The sequence below is a fragment of the Chlamydotis macqueenii genome, chromosome 15, assembly GCF_036417535.1.
Source record: "Chlamydotis macqueenii isolate bChlMac1 chromosome 15, bChlMac1.mat, whole genome shotgun sequence".
NCBI classification, from domain to species: Eukaryota; Metazoa; Chordata; class Aves; order Otidiformes; family Otididae; genus Chlamydotis; species Chlamydotis macqueenii.
This window is the reverse complement of record NC_141570.1, coordinates 8,497,638-8,518,085: the sequence shown is the minus strand read 5'-3', so window position 1 is coordinate 8,518,085 and position 20,448 is coordinate 8,497,638. Positions and strand designations below refer to the sequence as shown.

General features: G+C 41.3%; 2 protein-coding genes across 2 annotated transcripts; one reads left to right on the top strand and one right to left on the bottom strand.

The window, feature by feature from the left end:
• Window positions 1-3,937: 3,937 nt before the first annotated feature.
• On the top strand, window positions 3,938-8,783 carry ANKS4B (ankyrin repeat and sterile alpha motif domain containing 4B). Its single transcript, XM_010128417.2, has 2 exons — window positions 3,938-4,101; window positions 7,594-8,783. The coding sequence occupies exons 1-2, from the start codon at window positions 3,938-3,940 to the stop codon at window positions 8,663-8,665; spliced, it is 1,236 nt and encodes a 411-aa protein (XP_010126719.1). The 3' UTR covers window positions 8,666-8,783.
• A 1,441-nt stretch (window positions 8,784-10,224) lies between these two features.
• Window positions 10,225-20,379, bottom strand: CRYM (crystallin mu). The gene is made up of 8 exons (XM_086759592.1): window positions 20,194-20,379; window positions 19,760-19,907; window positions 18,695-18,757; window positions 16,466-16,567; window positions 15,741-15,924; window positions 14,127-14,248; window positions 13,114-13,198; window positions 10,225-12,470 (listed from the first exon to the last, which is right to left on the bottom strand). The coding sequence occupies exons 1-8, from the start codon at window positions 20,364-20,366 to the stop codon at window positions 12,406-12,408; spliced, it is 942 nt and encodes a 313-aa protein (XP_086615718.1). The 5' UTR covers window positions 20,367-20,379; the 3' UTR covers window positions 10,225-12,405.
• Window positions 20,380-20,448: the final 69 nt, after the last annotated feature.

The following is a 20,448-nucleotide window of genomic DNA, read 5'->3' as shown; positions in this document are numbered from 1 at the left end:
GATCAGGCTCCGAGTTATCTAGGACAACATAACTAATAATGCCGTAATATTTCAACCTAAATGGTTTGTTTAAATGGTAATACTATATTTAAGATAGTTCTCAAAAAAAAAAATAGAGCAATAATCATAGACATAGCAAAACCCAATAACAAATCAAAGCTGCTAGTTAAACAATTCATTAGCTTACACCACCACGTACCACCACAACAGTTTCTCCTGAGCTTGGTAAGCCATTTAAATTGGAAGTGGAATGGTTTTGAAGTTCTTTTCAAATCCCAAAAGAAAAGCTTCATTCTAAATACTTGGGGAGTTTAAAAAGTTCACAATTTTAAGCTTTAGTCTCAAAAGAAAAATCTCCATTCAGGCTAAGAAATTTAGCTCATTTGATGTTGAACCATTTATTGCTTTTTAAGTTGAGGTTTTTGGATGGGACAAAAATGGACAAACACCAGGAGTTTAGAAATAGATGGAGATTTTGTTTGGTCTTTTCTTTTTTCTTTCTTTTTTTGTAGTGCCCACTTCTGTGACATAAATAATAAAAAAGCTTCCAAGTTCGGGAGCTTCTATCCAGTTGACATGGGTTTTGCTTTACCTCTAATTAAAACTTGGAACAATAGTTTCCCACTTAGCATCATACAGAGTAACTTTCTTTTAAAATCATTATTTTCAGATGTTAGATGATAAAAATCACTCTGAGATCAAGACTTTGTGAGCTGAATTAATTAACAGAAAAGCAAATGCATGTACTTCTGTAGTAGAAATCAATAATCTTGAAAATAAAAACATCTCTTTTGCCACCAACTCTCTTTCATGGGTGTAGCTAACAATGCAAAATGTCACTGTGCAAGAAAGACGCTGTCTCCACTATTTTACCAGGCTCTGCTGGTGTATGCGGTACGTGCCTTGGTGATCATTTTACACTCTTGCGAGTGAAAAAGCTTACACTACCCAGTAAATAAAAGTCAATGGCATCAAGAAACAGCTAATCTTTTATATATATATATATATATATACACACATGCTTTTATATATATGTATTGCCTATCTTTGCTCTGCAACAGCTAGCTTTCCCTAGTAGCTGTAAATTTAACTTGGTGCTGAGCCTGGTTAAACAGAAAATGGAGTAAATGACTGCATTTTTTGTTAGAAAAGTATTAATGGCATGTCAGGATGGAGGTTGGTCTGGGTAAAGCACAGCCCTTCCTCACTGCCCTGAGATGGCAGGGTGACACTGGGGATGGCTGTGTCTGTGGATAACATGAAGGAATATCGGGGATTTGGTTTACTGCTACCTAGAGCGGCTTGTTCAAAGATTCAAATCTGTCACGGGATCTGACTGACTCTCCTCATCCTCATCGAAGAAAAACCTTGTACAAGTTTGTTCCTGAAGAGCTCTTCAACCCCTGTTTGAGAAAATACTTAAGGGAGAAAGCCCATCCGGAGAGGTCTCTGGTGTATTACATCGGTGGCGTCATGGGAGGTAAATGAAACGGCCCTCTGTTTAGTCATGGCACCAACACTGAGGTGGTTTGCAGTTGCTGCTGCTTCTGTAACAGGGGCAGAATAAGCAACAAAACCTCACTGCTAATTGCTGAGGGTAGATTCTTTAAGATACAGGTTAATTCAGTTAGTCATAGAAAACAGCTTGACAAAAAAGTAACATTTATTTGGCAGTGGTTGTGAATGTGACCAGGATAACAGACAGCCTGCAGCTATCTGTCTCATGGAGCTGTTTTATTAAGCAATTGGTGGTCTCTAACTGATTTATATTCAGCTACTGTTTTAAAACTAACTTTTTACATGGTTTTCTCTTAGTAATTCTTTTGAACCTAAAAATTAGAATTACAGTCTAATTCTATAGGCTTCTACTCGTAGAGGTAGCCCTTAACACCACTGAAATCAGGGGAAACAACTTCTAAAGCAAGAAGTGGTTACATGAGACGGGGACTGGCCCCACCAGCTCCCAGGCGAGGACAGCAGTAGGCTCAGGCCCACCAGCTTTCCATTTCAATTCCCCGTGCTATCCTGAGCAAGTCATGCACGTTTTTGGTGTCTAAACGAGAGATTACAATACCTGTTAGATGAAGGTATATTTGCCGAGTGCCTTAAGATCCTCTGATGAAATGCAATTTGCGGTTAAAAGGATCACACACTGGGCAATGGCTTTACCTGCTGTAACTTGCAGATGCACTGGCAATTTTATCCAAACATCACCGTGGTCCCAACAGCTCTGTTGCCATTCGCCCACCAATCCTTGTACATGAAACAGCTTCACAGATGTGCCTGGTTTGTTACAGAGGCTTTTCTTCAAATGCAGCAACCCAGTAAATGATAGGCTACAAAGGACTTCACCAGTAAAGGTAACTGCTTATGCATTTGTTGTGGTTTTGTTTAGTGAGGGGGGGGGCTAAGGTAGGAAACTGCTAGAAGTCGCTCCCCTTTGTTCAGTGGACTTGGCCAGGCCTAGGGTGAACCCACTGCTGGCCAAGGCCGAGCCGATTGGTAGCAGACTATTCCATGATAATGCCTCTGCGATAACGTATTTAAGAAGGGGAAAACAGGAAAAAAAAAAGAGAAGAGAAGATGTGAAGAAGCTGAGCAGGGGCAGAGGCGCAGAGGGGGAGGCTCAGGCCTCGTGGGCCTTGCAGGCCTCACCTCTCATCGGCAGCCGACTGGGCCCGACTGGGCCCAGGCCAGCTGCAAGAAGTGGAGAGGAGATGAGCTGGATGATGTGAAGAGATTGAGAGGTGTCTGCCAGCCTGTTGTGAAGAACTTTTTTTGTGAGAGCAACGGCTGCAGACGCCAAGGTCAGTTCAGAAGTACTGGGAGGAGTAACACGGCTCCTGGCCAAGATTCCCCTGCAGCCTGTGGTGATGACCATGGTGGAGCAGGTTGTCCCCCTGCAGCCCATGAAGGTCCATGGAGGAGCAGAGATCCACCTGGAGCCCAAGAAGGACCCCACATCAGGGGAGGTGGATGCCTGAAGGTGGCTGTGGCCTGTGGAGGGCCCACTGCGACAGCCGTTCTAGACGGACTGCACCCCATGGAAGAGATGACTCACACCGGAGCAGTTTCACGAAGGACTGTGGCCCGTGGGAGGGACCCCACGATGGAGCAGGGGAGGAATGTGAGGAGTTCTTCCCCTGATCACGAAGCAGCGGCATAAAACAACGTATGATGAACTGACTGCAACCCCCATTCCCTCTTCCCCCCTGCGCTGCTCCGGGGGGGAAGGTGGTAGAGATAATGTTAAGCTTGGGAAGAGGGAGGGGTGGGGGGAGGTTATCTTGTTCTGTCTCATTATCCTGCTGGTTTTAGTAATAAATGAATAGTTTTCCCCAAGTCAAGTCTGTTTTGCCCGTGACGGTAACTTTAAGGATTTCTCCCTGTCCTTATCTCAAACCTCGAGCCGTTTTTCCTTATATTATCTCTTCCTATTCTCTCGGAGGGTGGGGGGAGTGAGAGAGAGACTGCGTAGTCTGGTCCCGATCGGGGCTGAACTACGACAGCATTTCATCCTATCAGACCTCAGGGATACTTTATTACTTAAGGTAAAATCTGATTGTACTGACATTCATGGCCTTTTGAAGGTTTTTAAAGGTTTTTTTGAAGTTCACAGTCCTTTTAATGTTTTCCCAGAACAGTTAGGCAAAGACACAGAGAAGACGAATGAATCTCCTCTACGTTTAAGTCGTTAAATATGCAACGAATGGTAGACAGCAGAGCTACCTTCCGGAAAATGAAAGCATTCACCACACCATCACCTTATTGCCTATGCAGAGCTCCAGATAAGTCGTCTGCTAGGATGAACTTTGCCTCCTCATTTCCATCCTCACGGTGACGTCTCAGTTGTAATCATTAATGAACAATCCCTGTAATGGAAGGGTGACTGTACAGTCTGGATATCATTCAGAGCTGAAACCAAAAGTTTCAGAAAATGTCAAGCAGGTATCACAAAGCAGCAGCCGATGGCAATTTGGACCTCTTGAAAGAAGCCACTAGGAAGGACCTCAATACTTCAGACGCAGATGGGATGACACCTACCCTTCTGGCAGCATACCATGGGTATCTAGAAGCTCTGGAAGTCATATGCCGGAGGGGGTAAGTCAATCAGCCTCCATTGCTTAAAGCTTGTGGCTCAAAATTATAACTAGTGCATCATGTTTCCAAAGCCTCAATGACCTCAGGCCTAAAAGGCTGAAAATCCTGGTAATTTCTTTCAGTCCATTGCCAAGAATTGTTTCTCTTCCTTCACAATGGTTTAGGCCTAGAACCTGCAAGCAGGTCTGTACGTGGGGTGGGTGAACCCGCATTGGCATCAGTGGGACCAGCTCATACAGGGAGTCTGCAGGGAGCAGTTAGTAGGAGTGGGGTCCTGGGATCTCGCCTTGCTGTAATGGAGGAGAAAATGTCCAGCAAAGTTTGATGATAACATATCCTCTAAACTAGCTCTATAGAGAAGAGCATTATATAAAACATTTTTAGCAAAAAATCTTTTCCTCTTCCTTCCAAAGTGCAGTTAGCAGACACCTGTGAAGATTTAATGCTTTCCAGAGGCAAGTCATAACTGATTGTTTTGGGACAGTAACATCTAAAATTGTTATTTCTCTGCTTTTTATAGTATTAGCAACTTCTATGCTGAAAATGATAGTACTGTTTCAGAAGTGGTGGTATGATCCTTGTAAACCAGAAAAAAAAAAAAAAAAAAGAAAAAAAAAAAAAAAGGAAAGGAAGGTTTTCTACAGGTTTATTTTGTAATAGTCATATTTCTGTTTGGTATCATTAAATGTGCTACGTGCATACCATTATGGAAATGGTAATTACCTCCCCACCCTCTGTGCTCTCTTGCTTGGAGCCTGCCTTTTAAGCTGTGATCTAGTAAAAGAAAATCTGCTCTTGTGTAGAGATACAGTTAAAATGTTCTGTCTGGGCTGAGATGAAGATTAAGTTGACCTGTATTTTCAATCATAATAGTTTAAAGAAGACTGGAGGGAAAAGTTGAATAACTGTTCGGATATATCTGAGTTTTCTTTTATTAAAAACAGAATTGAAAATATGGAATAAAAATACATAAAAATACATAGATTTGCTTTGTAGCTTATTGAGCTCAGGTGTGGCTGCAATAGCACACTGAAAAAGACCTTTGGACTACATGGTCATTGCTGTGTCCTCAGGAGAGCAAAAATAGATTGACAGTTTTTCAACTCGTATAATTAAGGTAGCTCCAAGGAAATATCTAGAGTCAATAAAGCTTTGTCCCTGCACCTAGAAAACAGAACAACTAGCTAAGGAGCAAACAACAAAACAATTTTTTTTTTCAAAATTTGAGTGAAAAATATATCTTCTACCATATAAGCTAATAGAAGTCACAGTGAATGTCACAAAGATCAGACTTTCTATGTATTTGTTGTTTAATGTATTTCTAACTCTTTTTCTTGGTAGAGGACAGCTTTGGGACGCTATTGCCCTCAAAATCTTCAAACATCTGCATTCACCTCTATTTTAATCCAAGATTTCTTGACATGATCAGCAAGCTGTGGCTGTCAGAGATACAGCTGTAGTCTCACTGGTTTTCTTGGGAGAAGCTGAGTTTTGAAAGACATTCAATCTATTCTGCAGTCAGTTCATATTTTCTTGTGAGAAAGTATTTTAATTATTTTTAAGATTTTAACTGAGATACAGGGCAGTTTTCTTTAGAGTGGTTGCAGATTTTAGGACTCTGAAGCTTGCAACACATTCAACCGTTGGAAAATGCAACAATACTAACAATAAACCAACCCCTTTCATCTTGAAACAGTTTATCTTCCCAGACATCAAGAGAGTTTCCTCTGCTTGCTTTGCAGGTACATAATAAAGGCAAGACCAAGTAGCAGATCTGCTCTTTTTGTGTGTGTGTGAGCCCCTTTCTTGGGAAAGCAGGGAAAAGAGGAGTATGAGAACCCAAAGTAGATGTCAGACCTTACCCAAAGTCCCACTGGGCTGGGAACAGACGTTCTAGTTTGTCAATTGTTTGAGGCTCAAGGGCTGTCGGGGTCCACGGGTCAAAAAGACCACAGATAGCTGTGAAGGGACCTGGAGGAGGATGGGTGGCCCAGCACTCCCAAGGCCCAGGATGATGCAGCCGGTTTGCTAATGTGGGAATTGGGGAATCTGGCATGCTCGGCCACAGTCAGGCAGCTCCCCAGGGCAGAGCCACAAAAGCAGAAATATGCACACATGGTGTCCTCACGTCTAAGTGGAGAAACTTTGGTCCTCAGCTGCCACCTCTCTGCTGAAGTGCCCGCGCCCTCCCAGCCTGGTGCACTCAGGCTGCCATTGTTTCCCAACATGAGCAGCTCCGTGTCTCAGCTCTGCGGGGACCCCCGACCTCTCTCTTGCCTGTGGCATTTCAGGCTGAAAGATATTTTCAGATTTGGCCCTCAACAAATACGTTAGTGCTTTTCTCAGAGGTACTCAGAGCCAGAGATCAATGCCTGAAGGAGATTTTGTGATGGGATGTGCCGTTTCATTCATAGTACAATTGCGGTGGAGCAAATCTGCAAGACATTGAAATGCTTCAACTCCCCAGAGCACAAATTCTTTTTGTAAATTTGGCCCCTGGCTCTGAAGTTATTAAACGTTTTGGGATACTGTGGCTGCCTTGGTTATTGGTCACAGACGGCTCAAGCTCTGTTCTGAACCATTGCTAATGTTGATCCTGCCAAAAATGAATCAAAACTTTCAAGCCGATTCTCGTCTGCAGGCAGCAGTTCGGCAGGAAGTCAGTGCAAGAGTTAAAAAGAAAACAATACTTTTCACTGGCTTTAAATTCAATTGAAAATATGTGGTATTTTATTTTCAAATGAGCTTCTGCTTTTCAAACCCCATGAGCAAAAGCAGCTTAAGGAGGACAAAAGAGCTGAAGAAAAACAACAGCATCTATCTGAGCTTAATTTAATAAGAATGGAGAGAAATGTGTAACAAGGGCTTTACGCTTGATCATTTATCTATTACCTACCAAAAAACGTTACTGCATGGGGTCATTTAATATAGATCACTGTGGTGAGTGAAGAATCCTCCTAATATTGTCTCTGTGTTTAATAGACAAAAGGGAAGAGTCACGAAAAAAGCCTTTAAAATATTCCACCCAAAAGCTATTGAAACAATTTTGCCATTAATTCCAGTGAGTGTAAGTCGAAGCTGAGCCCACTTTGATCTGTCAGCAGCAAAGCAGAGCTGTGGCCCCTTGCCTGCACATGGGCGGCTGCTTATTTCTGCCCCATTGCAGGAGGCAGGAGAGGCCATCAGGGAGCAGAACAAGCCCTGCCAGACCCTGAGGTGACACAAACACCCTGGTTCTGTTGCGTGGAGTCGCAGTCGTGCTCGGCCCCAGTGAGCTTGATTAATTCACAGAGGGGCAGGAATGAGAGCTGATGGCACACAGGCAGCCAGACTCCGTGCTTGCATAAGTCGGTGCAGCGCCGTTCTAGAGGAAGGAGCTAAGCTGACTCATTTTCATTGAGTTCTACTCCTCATAGCAAAACAGAGCTAAATGTTTAGTACAGTGCTACGCTTGGGTAGGTCCAGCTCACTGTGTGCTATTTTCCTTCTCAGAGGTGACCCGGACAAATGTGACATCTGGGGGAACACTCCTCTCCACCACGCTGCTTGCAATGGTCACATCCACTGTGTTTCTTTTTTGATCAACTTTGGTGCCAATATTTTCGCTCTGGACAACGACCTCCGCACTCCCCTGGAGGCAGCTGCCAGCAGAGACCGCAATGAATGTGTCCAAATCCTGGACAAAGCCGCCACCGAGCAGAACATCCTGAACCCAAAGAAGGTCTCCAAACTCAAAGCGCAGGCTCAGAGGAATGTGGAGAAACAAATCAAGGAATGCGAGAAGCGGCAAGAGAAACACCAGCATGAAATGAACCGGAATTATATGAAAGAAAACGTTGGCACAGTAAATTCATCCAGAGGGACACACTCCAGAGTCAAGCTGCCTAGTCTCTTTGCTTCAAACACAGGTACTTTCTCCAAAAATCTGAAAGATACCTTCAAGCTAAAGGTGAAAAAGGCAGCTGACAGCACAAGAAGCCAGGAATCACAAAGCAATGACCAAGAGGATGATATGGGTAGGAAAACTGTGATGCATTTGTTTGATGAAAAAGAGGAGGATGAATTACTGAATGACCATGGAGAGAAAAACTTTTCTGATAATGACAATCAGCTCTCCATTTTTAAGCGGCCAGGTCTTGGCAAGATTGTATTTGGAAGGAATTTGGCTGCAGATGTAAATCCTGCAACTGTGTCTTCTGAGAAAGAAGGTATAAGCTTTAAAATGTCCAGTGAGTTCTTTCAGTATGAAAATACTGAAAACAGCAAGGAGGATGATGCTGAAAATGGTGCTGATATCCCTTGGTATGAGGAAGAAGTAGTGTGGGATGATGAGGAAGCGGAGAACACACCTCTTGAGGTATTTCTGGCATCACAGATGCTGGATGAGTTTCTTCCAGTCTTCATGAGGGAAAAAATTGATTTAGATGCCCTAATGCTATGTTCTGATGAAGATCTGCAGAGCATTCAGATGGAGCTGGGGCCAAGAAAGAAAGTCCTGAATGCCGTGAATAAAAGAAAACAGGCACTCAAGAACCCTGGAAAGACTGTAGACACTTGCTTATAAATTAACATACCTGTTGCTGTGACCTGCACACTGGTTGATTATCTTTTCCTCTTTCCAAAAATATACTTTTTTTTTTCAGATGTCAGCTAAAGCAAAAGGCAGAGAGGTTACCAATTGCTTTAGATTTTCCTCTCTGGATAGATGGCTGTGGTGAATAGGATACTATTTCAAGCATATTCTAACAAAAAGAAAGACTGTGAAGGTAAAAACCGAAAAGTTCCAGATTTTCTCCCTAAACAGCTTGTGGGGATTGGATTTCTTTTCATCTGGATAACTTAAAACATTAAGGAATGTAGCATGGCTGGCCTTCACTAATAAAGCCCTTCCCTTCTTCTCCAAAACCACAATGCAAAGAGCATTCCCACAGCGTGAGAGCTTTGTGTTTTCTCCATTCGCTTCTGTTAGATTGCTACAAAGCACCCTTCCTGGTACTGACGGTATGTTAGAAATAGCATCTGAATCCTTATTTCAGCTGTGACTTATTGACTCTTACAGCCTCTGCATGAACGTAAATAAGACTAATTCGCAGCAAGTTTTGTGTTATTGTCAGTTAAGTTTTTTGCTACTGTATTAATTTAAAGATATCTTGCCAGCAGATGGCGGTGTGAGTTGTATATTCTTTTTTCTTGTCTCATTAGACTGGACCCATTTGCCAGCACCCCTCATGTCCTAAATGGCATTACAACCGCAATATTTTTACCTACAAGATGTCGAGGTTTTATTTTCAACATTTTCTGCCTGTTTTGGTACATCCTCAGCTTGGTTCCTATAGGGCGCATTTTCCGTGCTTCCATGCAAAGTCCCAGAAACCAGGACTCATCACACAGTTTTCTGTTGGCTGTTGTCAGCCTTAGCCTGAGAACTGCATGTCACTGGGTACACACACTCAACTCATGAAAAAAGAAATAAAATGAGACTGTGCTTCCATGGAAACTCCTGTTCCTACCAGTCTATTAGAATTCCCTTCATCTCTCTCAGGCCTGTTCCCTTGGGAAGCCAGCACAAACTGATATGTATATATCTATATATCACTCCTGCTGAGTTTTGTGAACCGAATAAGATGTTTGTGGCAGCTATGCTCGGGCTAAGATCTCAGATTTTAGACGCACATTCATTAGCAGGACATCAATCTTTAAATCTCTTTTTATAGTTTTCCATTACTCAGCCATGACTTTTTCCTTAGAGGTATACTGCATTTGTGGACATTAATCCTAGTTAAGGATCTATTTTTTTCACACTTCCTTCTCTCCACGTCATCTTGTTACTTTGATCTGCATATTATAATTCCTTTTCTTGTCTGGATTTTATACTGCATTCTTTCCTCCTTGGATTCCTGTACTTCAGCAGGTTGATACTTTCTTCTATTAAACAGCCACATCCCAGTCCTGTTATGTGCAGCCTTAAATGAGAGCTGTGCTCAGCACAGTAATGAAATCCCCTTTACATTCAGTGATCACATTTACTGAGAGTAGGCACTGCAACAATTTGACTACTTTCGTTCTCAAAAAAAGTAAAAAGAAAACAAAAGTAACATGCAATAAAATGAAAGTCAAAAGAACAGCAGTATCTATTTAATTTTAATATAAATGCAAGTTACACAATTTCTTGAGAATCTGATTTGTAAGAGAAGGAAACATGGAAATTAAGGCTATTATTTCCTCTCAAAAAAGTCTAAAGACAGCATCCAAGTAACTCCTATTGTAACTGAACAGTACAATGCTGGAGTCAGGCCCCCAGAACCTCCTATTGCCAATGAAAGTCAAGAACACTGTTTTCAGAACAAGCTTTTTGAACTAGTTCCACCTACTTTTAAAGTGCATAGTCTGTATAAGAGTACATGTGAAAATAAACTGCATTTGTCTTCTTCCCAAACACTATGCCTCGTTTCAAATGACAAACCTTGTTTTACAGACACAGAATTGGGATAATACTGTCATAAACAGTAAGTGCAAGTTTCCATACACTTCTTGAATTGTGGAACTAGTGGAGTTCTCTGTCGTTGAAGTAACAGTATAACTCAACACATATTAATGAACAGTTCAGAAATTACATAAAAGACAAAACACAAGTAAAATAAGAAGGGCAGTTTTGCTACAATTAACAAATGCAAAAGTAATAGAGAAGTTTCTGTTCTTGTTTCTGCTGATATAAGCAAGATAACAGAGTTAGATTTCTATCCACACAAACACATTCTGTGGCCCTATTCACTTACTGGTCTGGTACCCTTCCATGCTAAACTGTGCGAAGTTCAAACTCTGTCACTTACTGCCCTTTTCCAACTAGTTTACACCAGGCTTATAATTCAGAGTATTATTTACATCACACCTGTGCTGTACTCATTAACCTCTTCTATACTTACTCATACACCATCAGGGGCTTTAACGCTAACTGCTTCTGAAACCCCCTCCTGTTGCTCTCCTGTATTCTACTGGCATCATTATAAAATGACCATGTCATCTAAACCTTTCATGGAATGAAGAAACACTTAAAAGCCTGCATGAAATAATATGTAAGTAGAAGTAAAATTTCATAAGGCACAGCTCTAGCTTGAGACAGTAATTTGTTTCCAGGGCAATAGCTATTTTTCAGCAGATGCTCCATCTTTTGTAAGGCAGTTGCATAACAGCACAGAACAAACTTTTCCTTATGTAGAACATCACTGGGCTCCTCCACCAAGAGAAGGCTCATGGAAATTCCTGCCCCAGCTAATTCCCACTGGGATAAAAGAACAATTACCAATTGATGCATACTACAGCCAGGATGAAAATATTTGCCTGTATACTTGAAGTTTATCCTGCTGAAATCAGTTTGCACGGTTCCAACTTTCAAGAAGCTTAGAAAAAGAACTTACAAACACCACAGATTAATAACAAAATCTCCTCACAGAATACAGGTAAAAAAAGTTAAATCAAAACACATTTTAGTGCTCCCACTTTAGGTGAATCCTTGCAGTATGGAAGTGGCAAATTCTCACCCAGGAATGTACTATGGGAGGTATTGAGTACAGTTTCCTCCCAGTTAAGATGTATATTATATCAGCTCTGAGGTTTTGCACTCTTTAAATCTTCTGGAGCCAGGTATTTTACAAAAACAGACAGAAATCTAACTGTATGGAGGCATCTTTCTTTATATAAACTCTCTCTCGGAAGCATGCTCTTAAATGAAAGCCTGTTGGGGAGGGAAGGGGGATTGTGGGGGTGAAAGTAAGGACAGTGACTTCCAGATCCCAGCCTGAGTTGGAAGGGACAGGGTGTCCAGCAGTCAGAGGTGGGCTATGTTCCCAGGAGAGACTAGGTTACTGTTAGCGTAGCACTGAAACCCACAGTTTAAAAGTATGATCACAGAGCTCATTTTCCAAACTGATATATTTTACTCCAGTATGAATTATCTCTCTAAAAACATGAAACCTACCCACAGACTTCTGCTACGTAAATGATGAGGAACAGCATTGATTCCAGAATTATACCAAAATATGTAAAGATATCCTTGTTAGTATCACTTCAGACATCTAATACTTCCCATTACATGAGGCACATTTATTAGTAATACTGCAGGTATCTAACACTTGCCATTAGAAAGCTGTAGAAATTAATCTGTTGCTGATATTTCACATTTGCTTCTTGAATGTTCTAGAAGTGCCACATTCAGACAGGATTGGTGCCTTTCTTGTTAACAGAAGATTGAAGGAAATTAAGTGCAAACAATTTTCTTGGCCTCGTTGGTATTGTGGACTTCTCTCTTCAGTTACCAGCTGACCACAAGTCATAAACAAATTTTGCTGCCACTGTATCTTCAACCGCCATCCCTGAAAAAGAATTAAAGTCACCTTCAAACAGTTCTTTAGTTGTACAAAATAATGTAGCTTCAAAAGGGAACAGGACTCAGGAAGTTATCTAACTGGATAGAAACAGAAATCGTTCCCTATACCAAACACCTACAGTGTTACATTCAAAGTTTATAGCCACCATGTAACTGTTGGGTGTGCTGTATGAAGTTGATGTAATAGTATTAAGCTGATTTTCAATGTCCATATCACAACCTGGCCCTTTCAGACCTCTGTCCCCAAAACATCAGCTCCAACCCCACAGTACGCTGCCACTTTGTCTGTAGGTCAGACAGACTCCAGGGGCATAACAGCAGGGCATTTGGGTTGGAGCTGTGTTAATAAACGCTGCAGTCCTGTGTTGAACAACTGTGAAATGGAAGATGTACTTCTTCCTATTCTTTCTTTGTTTCCTTTCCTATAATTTTCCATTACATCAATCCTGCTAGATAAATAAAAAGGGAAATAAAAAGGGAAAATGCAAATCACACTCTAGTTTCTTCTGGACAGTGCATTGCCACAGTAGTTTTGAAGACTATCAGCAGCTTTCCCACGCATGAGGGACCTGATAATTAACAGGGCATTGTTTTCTGTCAGACTTGTACACAGGAGAGATTGTTCTTACCCAGCGATTTAAACACTGTTGTTTTCTCAGGCAGGGCTGGTTTTGTACCCTTCAATACCTCTCCCAGTTCGGCAAAAATATCTGCCTGTAAAACAAATACATATTTATAAACAACCTAATACCCATACGTAGGTTAAGAGAAAACCTTTTTTTCTGAGTGACCTCAAAAGAAAGAGCTCCTCCAGTTCTGCTATCCCAGAACTGATTCCTTTCCATGATGAAGCAGATCAGTATTCAGACAAATACAGAAACTTCACAGAAACAAGAGGAATTTAATTGTTTTCAGATAAAAATAGCTGATACTTTCCTCAGTCAGTAAGTTTTGGGGATATTTTTTTTGTGGGGGTGGTTTTTTTTCCTCTGTGTGTGTGTGTGTGTTTTTGTTTTGTGGGGTTTGTTTGCTTTTACAGTGGATAGCTCATTACCTATTCAACAAAACACATGGAGTTTCACACTTCCCATATCTGGACCCCTTATGTTAAATCTAAAAAGTGGAAATCCTATTTGTTCTGTAAAAATGTTAAAAGAGGAAAGGAAAACTTCATTAAACCTAAGAATCCCTGCCACCAGATTTCTGCAGATCACTGTCTGCTTGACTTCCATTGTCCATTTTCTAGATGCCCGATGTGTGTCAATCACACTGAAATTTTATGGGAAGAAAGTTACAGGTTTTAATAAATTTGAAAAATATTTAACATAACTACCAAACATGGCAGGAAAGGTAAGTCTTTCATAGCCAATAGCTTGTTATTGTACACAAAAGTCAATGCTAAAAACATGCTACCGTAATGTGGTGCCACGTAATGGTTGATACAGAGGTTGCATGGGTGTGGCACAGACATATAGAAGTCTCAGTTTGAAACCAGTTTATCTTCCAGCATGTGCCTGGAAAGTGTTAACAACTACATTTGATGCTACAATAAGTTTCAGTGCAGCACACCATCAGTACCAATTCATTTCAAACCCAAGCCAATTGCCACAAAAACAAAGTCCATAACTTAAGAAAGTCTTACCCCAGATAATATAACATCTCCCGATTCTGTAAGAGCAGCCTCTCTGGAATCCACAAACACAACAGAATTCTTCATCAGTTCATCATCCAGTTCTCTCCAGTCTGGTCTGCTTGCTCCAACAGCTAAGACAACAAAACCAATGAACTTGGGAGGAATGTTTAAAACAAATTCAAACCACATTTTGTCCAAAAGACATGTGTGAAGTAACGATGGACATTATTGTGGAAATGTAATATACAAACAATCTGATGTTAGCACTGGAGACATGTTGATTGATAAACAACAAAAAATAGAATGTGCCTGAACAATGTCTATAGAGAAAAATAAGATTTGAAGAATCCCTCAATTATCCTGAGCAGATGAGAACCAGAATATTGTGCAGCAAATACTTGCATGTGCAAACAGAGAATTCAATTAGTATTTTTAAACCTATGGTCTTCTATTATTTTCTTGTAAAGTTATAAGCAGTACAAATAAAGCACATTACAGATTTCCATTTATCTGGAGAAAACTAAAACAAATCAAGGAGCTTAGCTTTTTAAGTTAAGCAAGACCACCATCAACTTGTTATGGGCTAAAAAACCTAAACAAACAGTTATACTGTAGTCAAATGTTTTTTAAAAATGTCCAACTGTTATGGAAGAATAAATTCCATGTTGCCTGAATGCCTCTTCAAACAGGATGAATGCCTCAATGGAGGGAGGCGGGGTGGGAAGGCAAAGGAAGGAGAGGGGCCTTTGTGTATGTGTGTCGCCTCAGTGACTGTAGACCTTAATTAATTTTGGTCGTACTTCTGGCTTCCATGCTGTGACATAACACAGACAACAACATTCAATGACAAAGGACTAAATCGAGTTTGAAAAATCGGTAGGACGCTGCTGGAATGTGGGACCTTTCTTTAAATCGTTCCCTTCGACAAGTCGCTTTTGTCTTATTACCACGCTATCTGGAAAGTGCACAAGGTCATCTGAACCAGGCCCACAATTAACAAAATAAGCAAATGTGGGCACATCCAGAGACTCCAAACAATAGTGCAGCAGCATCATTACAAAGCAGGAAAAAAGTGCTCCCCAAACCTCACCATAACTCAAGATCAAATTATTAAGTTCTTAACTCAGTTAATTAATCTTTTTAACTCAAGTAAAAAAAAAAAAACAAAAACAAAACAAAAACAAACAAAAACCCACAATGTGGTCGGCCCAAAAAGGAACAGATAAAGGAGCTTACAAAATTGAGTGAAGAAAAGATGACAACTACTAGTGAAACAGTACAATGAGCAGGAATCACTTTGGAAATAACATATTTGCACAAGTTATTTAAATTAAGAGCAAGATGAGCATCAAGTGACAACATGGTGGCAAAGATGATGCACTACTAGGGGGAAAAGAAAAAGCATATCCCATGCTCTAGTAAACATCCAGTGCTGGAATATGCAGTTCTGGCTCTAGACAAACAGGAAGACGGGGCTAGGAAAAGTGGTCCTCACTAAAGGGGAAAAATCAGAATGGAAATAACATTCATTCTGAGAAGCACAGACTACTGCCTTTCAACAGTTTTTGATGCTCAGCAACATGATAATAAATAAATCCTTTAAATGATGAGAACGTAGCATACCATTGACATGGGCACCTGGTTTTACCCAGTCTCCAAATAAAATCGGTGTTGTTGCCATAGTGACTGTTACAATCACATCAGCCCCAGTAACTGCCTCCTGAGCAGAAGAGCAGACCTGCACTGGACCATTAACTGAATTAGCAAACTTCACTGCTTTCTCTTTGGTGCGATTCCATATCCTGACCTTCAAGGAAAAAGAGACAAACAGATTAGCTTGGAGAATGTCTCCTTACTGAAACAGAACACTTTGCCCCAGTTTTCAGTTGATAATTACACGTATCCTAAAGGTGGGGTTTTTTTGCCTTTAATGTTCTTGTCATACAAGCGATTAAGTTTCATGGGTGGGCAGCTACATTTGAATGACTGTTTTGTGATGCTAGAAGAACAGCTCCTTGCAGATCTGTATTTGTAAGATATAAATATTTCCAATAAGTGTATTTAAGGGAAAGTCACAGGGAGCTCATCCGAGCACGGCATACGCAGTGATATTTTCTCAGACAGAAAGAAAACCCATCTGAAACTTGACTTTGTTTCCAAGCCATTGGGTTTTTTAAAGACCAACATTTGAGCAAGAAATTCTACAGCTGTTCAGAGTATTCTTGGGTTCTGTAGAAAGAGAATCAAAATCTGATTAATCCCTTAGCTTCACTGGCCATAGTATGGTTTATTTACAATAAGTGCTCCTGAAGCATAATAAATGTATCCTGTTAAGATATATCCATTACCTCTTTAAATGTGAACAGCTCTGTGAAGATCTCGTAATGGCTATACGCTTGAACACCAGCTCCCAAAATGCACAGCACTTCTGCAAAAGGTGGCATTAACAACTAAACAGCATCAAACAAAAAAAACAAGACAAAACAATATTAACAGATATGATAAACTTATAGTATTTTGGTATATAAGCAAGCAGTATCCTTAGTTCTTTTAAACAAAAAATGTTTTTATTCAAAAGCTAGTATTGATTCATATTAATATAGAATACTATTCAATTACCTTTATATATACACATTTTTTTTAAATACAGAAGCTAGTGTCAATAGCACCAAAGTACATCTTGTCTCTGTTCCAGTTTTGAATTGTCAGACTCTTGAAATTCAGACTTAACATGCAACAGCATGAGCCAATGCAAATGCTGGGGCCTTGGCACACTCCAGTATTAGCATAATGTATTACACCTATGTGATTAATTAAGCGTAAAACCATAGTGTTGACGTTCTGCAGTGGCTGAAAATAGGGCTCAATACCAAAAGCTATCAGCACCGCAAGTGGTAGCTGCATGGGTAAACTGGTCCTAGTAGCCCCAAACTAAATCTTTTTCAATTCACTGAAGCCATAAATCATAGCACAAGCAGATCTTGGCATTGGAAGAGCCAGGATACATATGCATCAAGCATTGTAAAAATCAGGGTGGTTCTGAGCAACAAGTATTAAAATTCAGTTTTAGGATTGCTTTTGGTTTTCTGGTTTATTTCTTGCCTGTGATTCACCAGTACTTGGCAAGGGTGAAGAGAGGGCTCCTGGAGTTCAGCCCTAAGCCATCCTTGTGTCTTGTTTACACATTTACTGTGGCCACTTACTTCTGTATAAAAAGCTTTACAATTGTCTAGGCTCTCAATGCTTATTCTGCTGGAAATAAATTGGAAAAAATCTAATTGATTCAATTTTTCAGTAGAAAAGGCTCTTTTTAACATTCCTTTCAAAGACTCTGAAGCACTGATTTCAAAGGTTCCTTGCATAAAATCATGGGTCTTTGAAAAGCAAATGCCATAGAGAACAAGATGACAACTATGAGCTAAACTCAAACACTCCTGAAAGTTTCCCAAAACAGAAGACAATAATGAAGGATCTGATCTTGAAGTTCCTTCTGCAGCCAAGCTCCTTTGAGGCCAGTAGAGCCCTGACTGTGTAAAAAACTGTCAGAACTGTCCAAGTATAGAAGGGCTGAGATGAATGAGGTCCTATAACCTCATGTCCAAGGAATCCATTGTAAATTGTTCTGTCCTGTGGTGCAGGGCAAGCTCTCAGGGACAGGTTCCTCACTCCAATTTTATGCCAGTTTAGCTCTATGGCCATGGATAGAGAGTCTGATGGAAAGCTCATGGATGGGGAAAAAAGAAAAAAAAAAAAAAAAAGGTATTTTTCAGCACCGGCCCTCTTCTTATTGCCTCATTCTTTGAGGTGAAGACTAAAACCCTGCTGTGCAATGGACAGTGACTTGCTTTCTTCCCACTATTAGCAGCCCAGTCAAAGACAGTTCTAAAAGAGAATTCAAACACAACAATTTCCAACTGAAATTGAAATGATGTAAAGCAACATACAGCAAGATACACCTCACCTGTCTTCAGACACTGAAGTTTATGGCTGTAGTCAGGGATAGTTTGGACATCTTCCAGTGACAACAGAGAAACTGATAGACAGATAGCCACCTCTGGACAAGGCATCCATCTGTCCTGGGCATCATCTGTCTTAACAGGACTCACATTGTCCCCTGGAAATGTGCCTTTTTCCTCTTTTGCCAGGCCCAGTGAAAACCCCTTGTCCTGGCCCGACAGCAGAAAACATACATCTAAACAAAACTGAGTTTATCACCACAGCTGCATCACCCAAAGCCATAGAGGGACATGTTAAGACAAGCACAAAACAATGAAAATCAGAGGAACACAGTTCAACAAATTCCCAGAAGAGCGCACAAAACAAGACACAAACATCATTCAGTTTCCTTCTCCAATCACATACAAAGTGTTAAAGCCAGACATGACTGACTCAATCAAAACAGAAAATTGTGCTTTTAAGTTTCCCCTGAAGATACAGATATTATCACAAATATAATTTAAAGCTGTATTTTATGGAAATTCACATGCAGTAATTGCTGTTTGCATCATTCCCTCTAGTTATTTTATATATAACACCACTAACTGATTCTGTCCCAGTTTAGGAAAGAAAAGACATACCTTGGTAGCAATTGCAGAAACTGCAGCTGTTCTTTTTGCTGTAATGACGGTGCCATCTAGGACCTTTAAAAAAGAAGTTCAAACAAACTGAAAAATATAAGTAAATACAAACCAATTTTATCTGTTCTGTGAATTATGTACTATTACAGGGCATAGATAAAAAATAACAACCGCAAACCATACAAAAATCACATGTTCAAACTCAGCAGATTCTCTGTTTTTTTGTAGTTCTTTCATATCATTCCACCAGCACAAATGGAGTGAAAACTAGTCAGAGCAGAGCCACCCCTAACTCACACAGCTCTTTGTGCACTGCACTTCCCTTGCTCGCCAACCCAGGGAACACATCGATACAACTGCAATACTCTGTAGTCCAGTAAGACCAGGGACTGGTGCAAACTGGCAGTGGTTCAAGAGTCCTGCGCTGTCCTGGTCTGTACAAAGGGATGACATGGAAATCCTTTAACGTGGGGCACTCCTACCTCAATATGTATTAGCTACCGAGTACAAATTAAGTGGCTCAAAAAGCTGACATGTTTTCTGATACAGTTTAGGAATAAAAGCCCAATGTAGTTTTCTTGACCAGTTTTGGCCCTTTAATAATCATAATTATTAAAGTGCAATGAAAATGGCCAATCATCTTTAAAAATTCCTTTTTTTAAAAAAAAAAAACAAATCAGATTCTGAATACTCTTCTCTGTTATACCATTTGTAAATCTCTTTAGATTTAACTAAAATGGTTCAGGATCAATTATTTATTCAGCAAAGTGGGGTTTTTTTTCTCCTTTCAAATACAAAGTAGAGTTTTCCTGATCATTTATATCTTACAGTCACCATGTGAGCCAACGGATTCCCTTCAAATCACTAGCAGTAAAAAGTAGACAGAGTACAGTTTAACACATATGAAAGACAGAAGGCTTTAGGTCAAACCCTCATTTGTCACAAAAACATTTTCATTAATGATGTAAGTAAACTCTGACCAATTTACACCAGCTCCACCTTCTGAGAACCAGAAGGGAGAACTGACAGAACAGAGTGGAATGCAGAAGCATGCGCAAGACTCACAGCTTTTAAAGAACCATTTCTGGGGTCAAATAAGAGAACAGTCGCTTGGTGAGAAGGGATGGAGGAATCCTCGTGCTCATAAAAAGTCACCAACTTGGTTGTCAGAGCATCATCTGCGGCACTGTAAGCAGGCATGACTCCTAGGAACCTTGAAAGAGAATTGCTCATGTGAGTTACGTACGGTTACCGCAGGAGCCTGCAGCCCCCGCAGCGCTTCACATCAAACCGCTGCTGACCGGTTAATCAGTAACTCGGTACCAATGACCTTTTCTGATGTTCCAGTTCTTTCTCCCCGTCCCTTCCCCACCGCATGCCCGGCACCCCGTCGGCCGCTCCGGAGGGGCCGCACCTCGTCCCGCCGGCGGACGGCAATCCCCCCGCCGTCCCGTCCCGGGGACCCCCCCAGCGCCCGCCCCGCTCCGCGCCCGCCTCACCCGCCGTGCCGGGGCACTGGCAGCACGGTGCGCACGGGCTGCACGACGCCTCCCGCCGCGCCGGCCGAGAAGTTGGCCAGGGCGGCCTCCAGCGCCGGGAGCAGGAGGCTGGCACGGTGCAGGTGCTTCTCCACCTCCTCGGCGCCGATGAAGACGGGCGGAGTCGAGCCCATGGCGAGCACCGGCCGGCCGGACGAGACGGAACGGGACTGCGACACCGCGTACCGCCCCGCTCCGCACCGCCGCTAAGTACTG

Bases quoted from the DNA above. Each gene is read 5' to 3' on its own strand.
- ANKS4B (XM_010128417.2), top strand. From the start codon at position 3,938: ATGTCAAGCAGGTATCACAAAGCAGCAGCCGATGGCAATTTGGACCTC. The intron at 4,102-7,593 runs GTAAGTCAATCA...TTTCCTTCTCAG, and splicing joins GAAGTCATATGCCGGAGGGG to AGGTGACCCGGACAAATGTG.
- CRYM (XM_086759592.1), bottom strand. From the start codon at position 20,366: ATGGGCTCGACTCCGCCCGTCTTCATCGGCGCCGAGGAGGTGGAGAAG. The intron at 18,758-19,759 runs GTGAGTCTTGCG...TCTTTTTTAAAG, and splicing joins GAAATGGTTCTTTAAAAGCT to GTCCTAGATGGCACCGTCAT. The intron at 14,249-15,740 runs GTATGCTACGTT...TTGTTGTCTTAG, and splicing joins ACCAGGTGCCCATGTCAATG to CTGTTGGAGCAAGCAGACCA.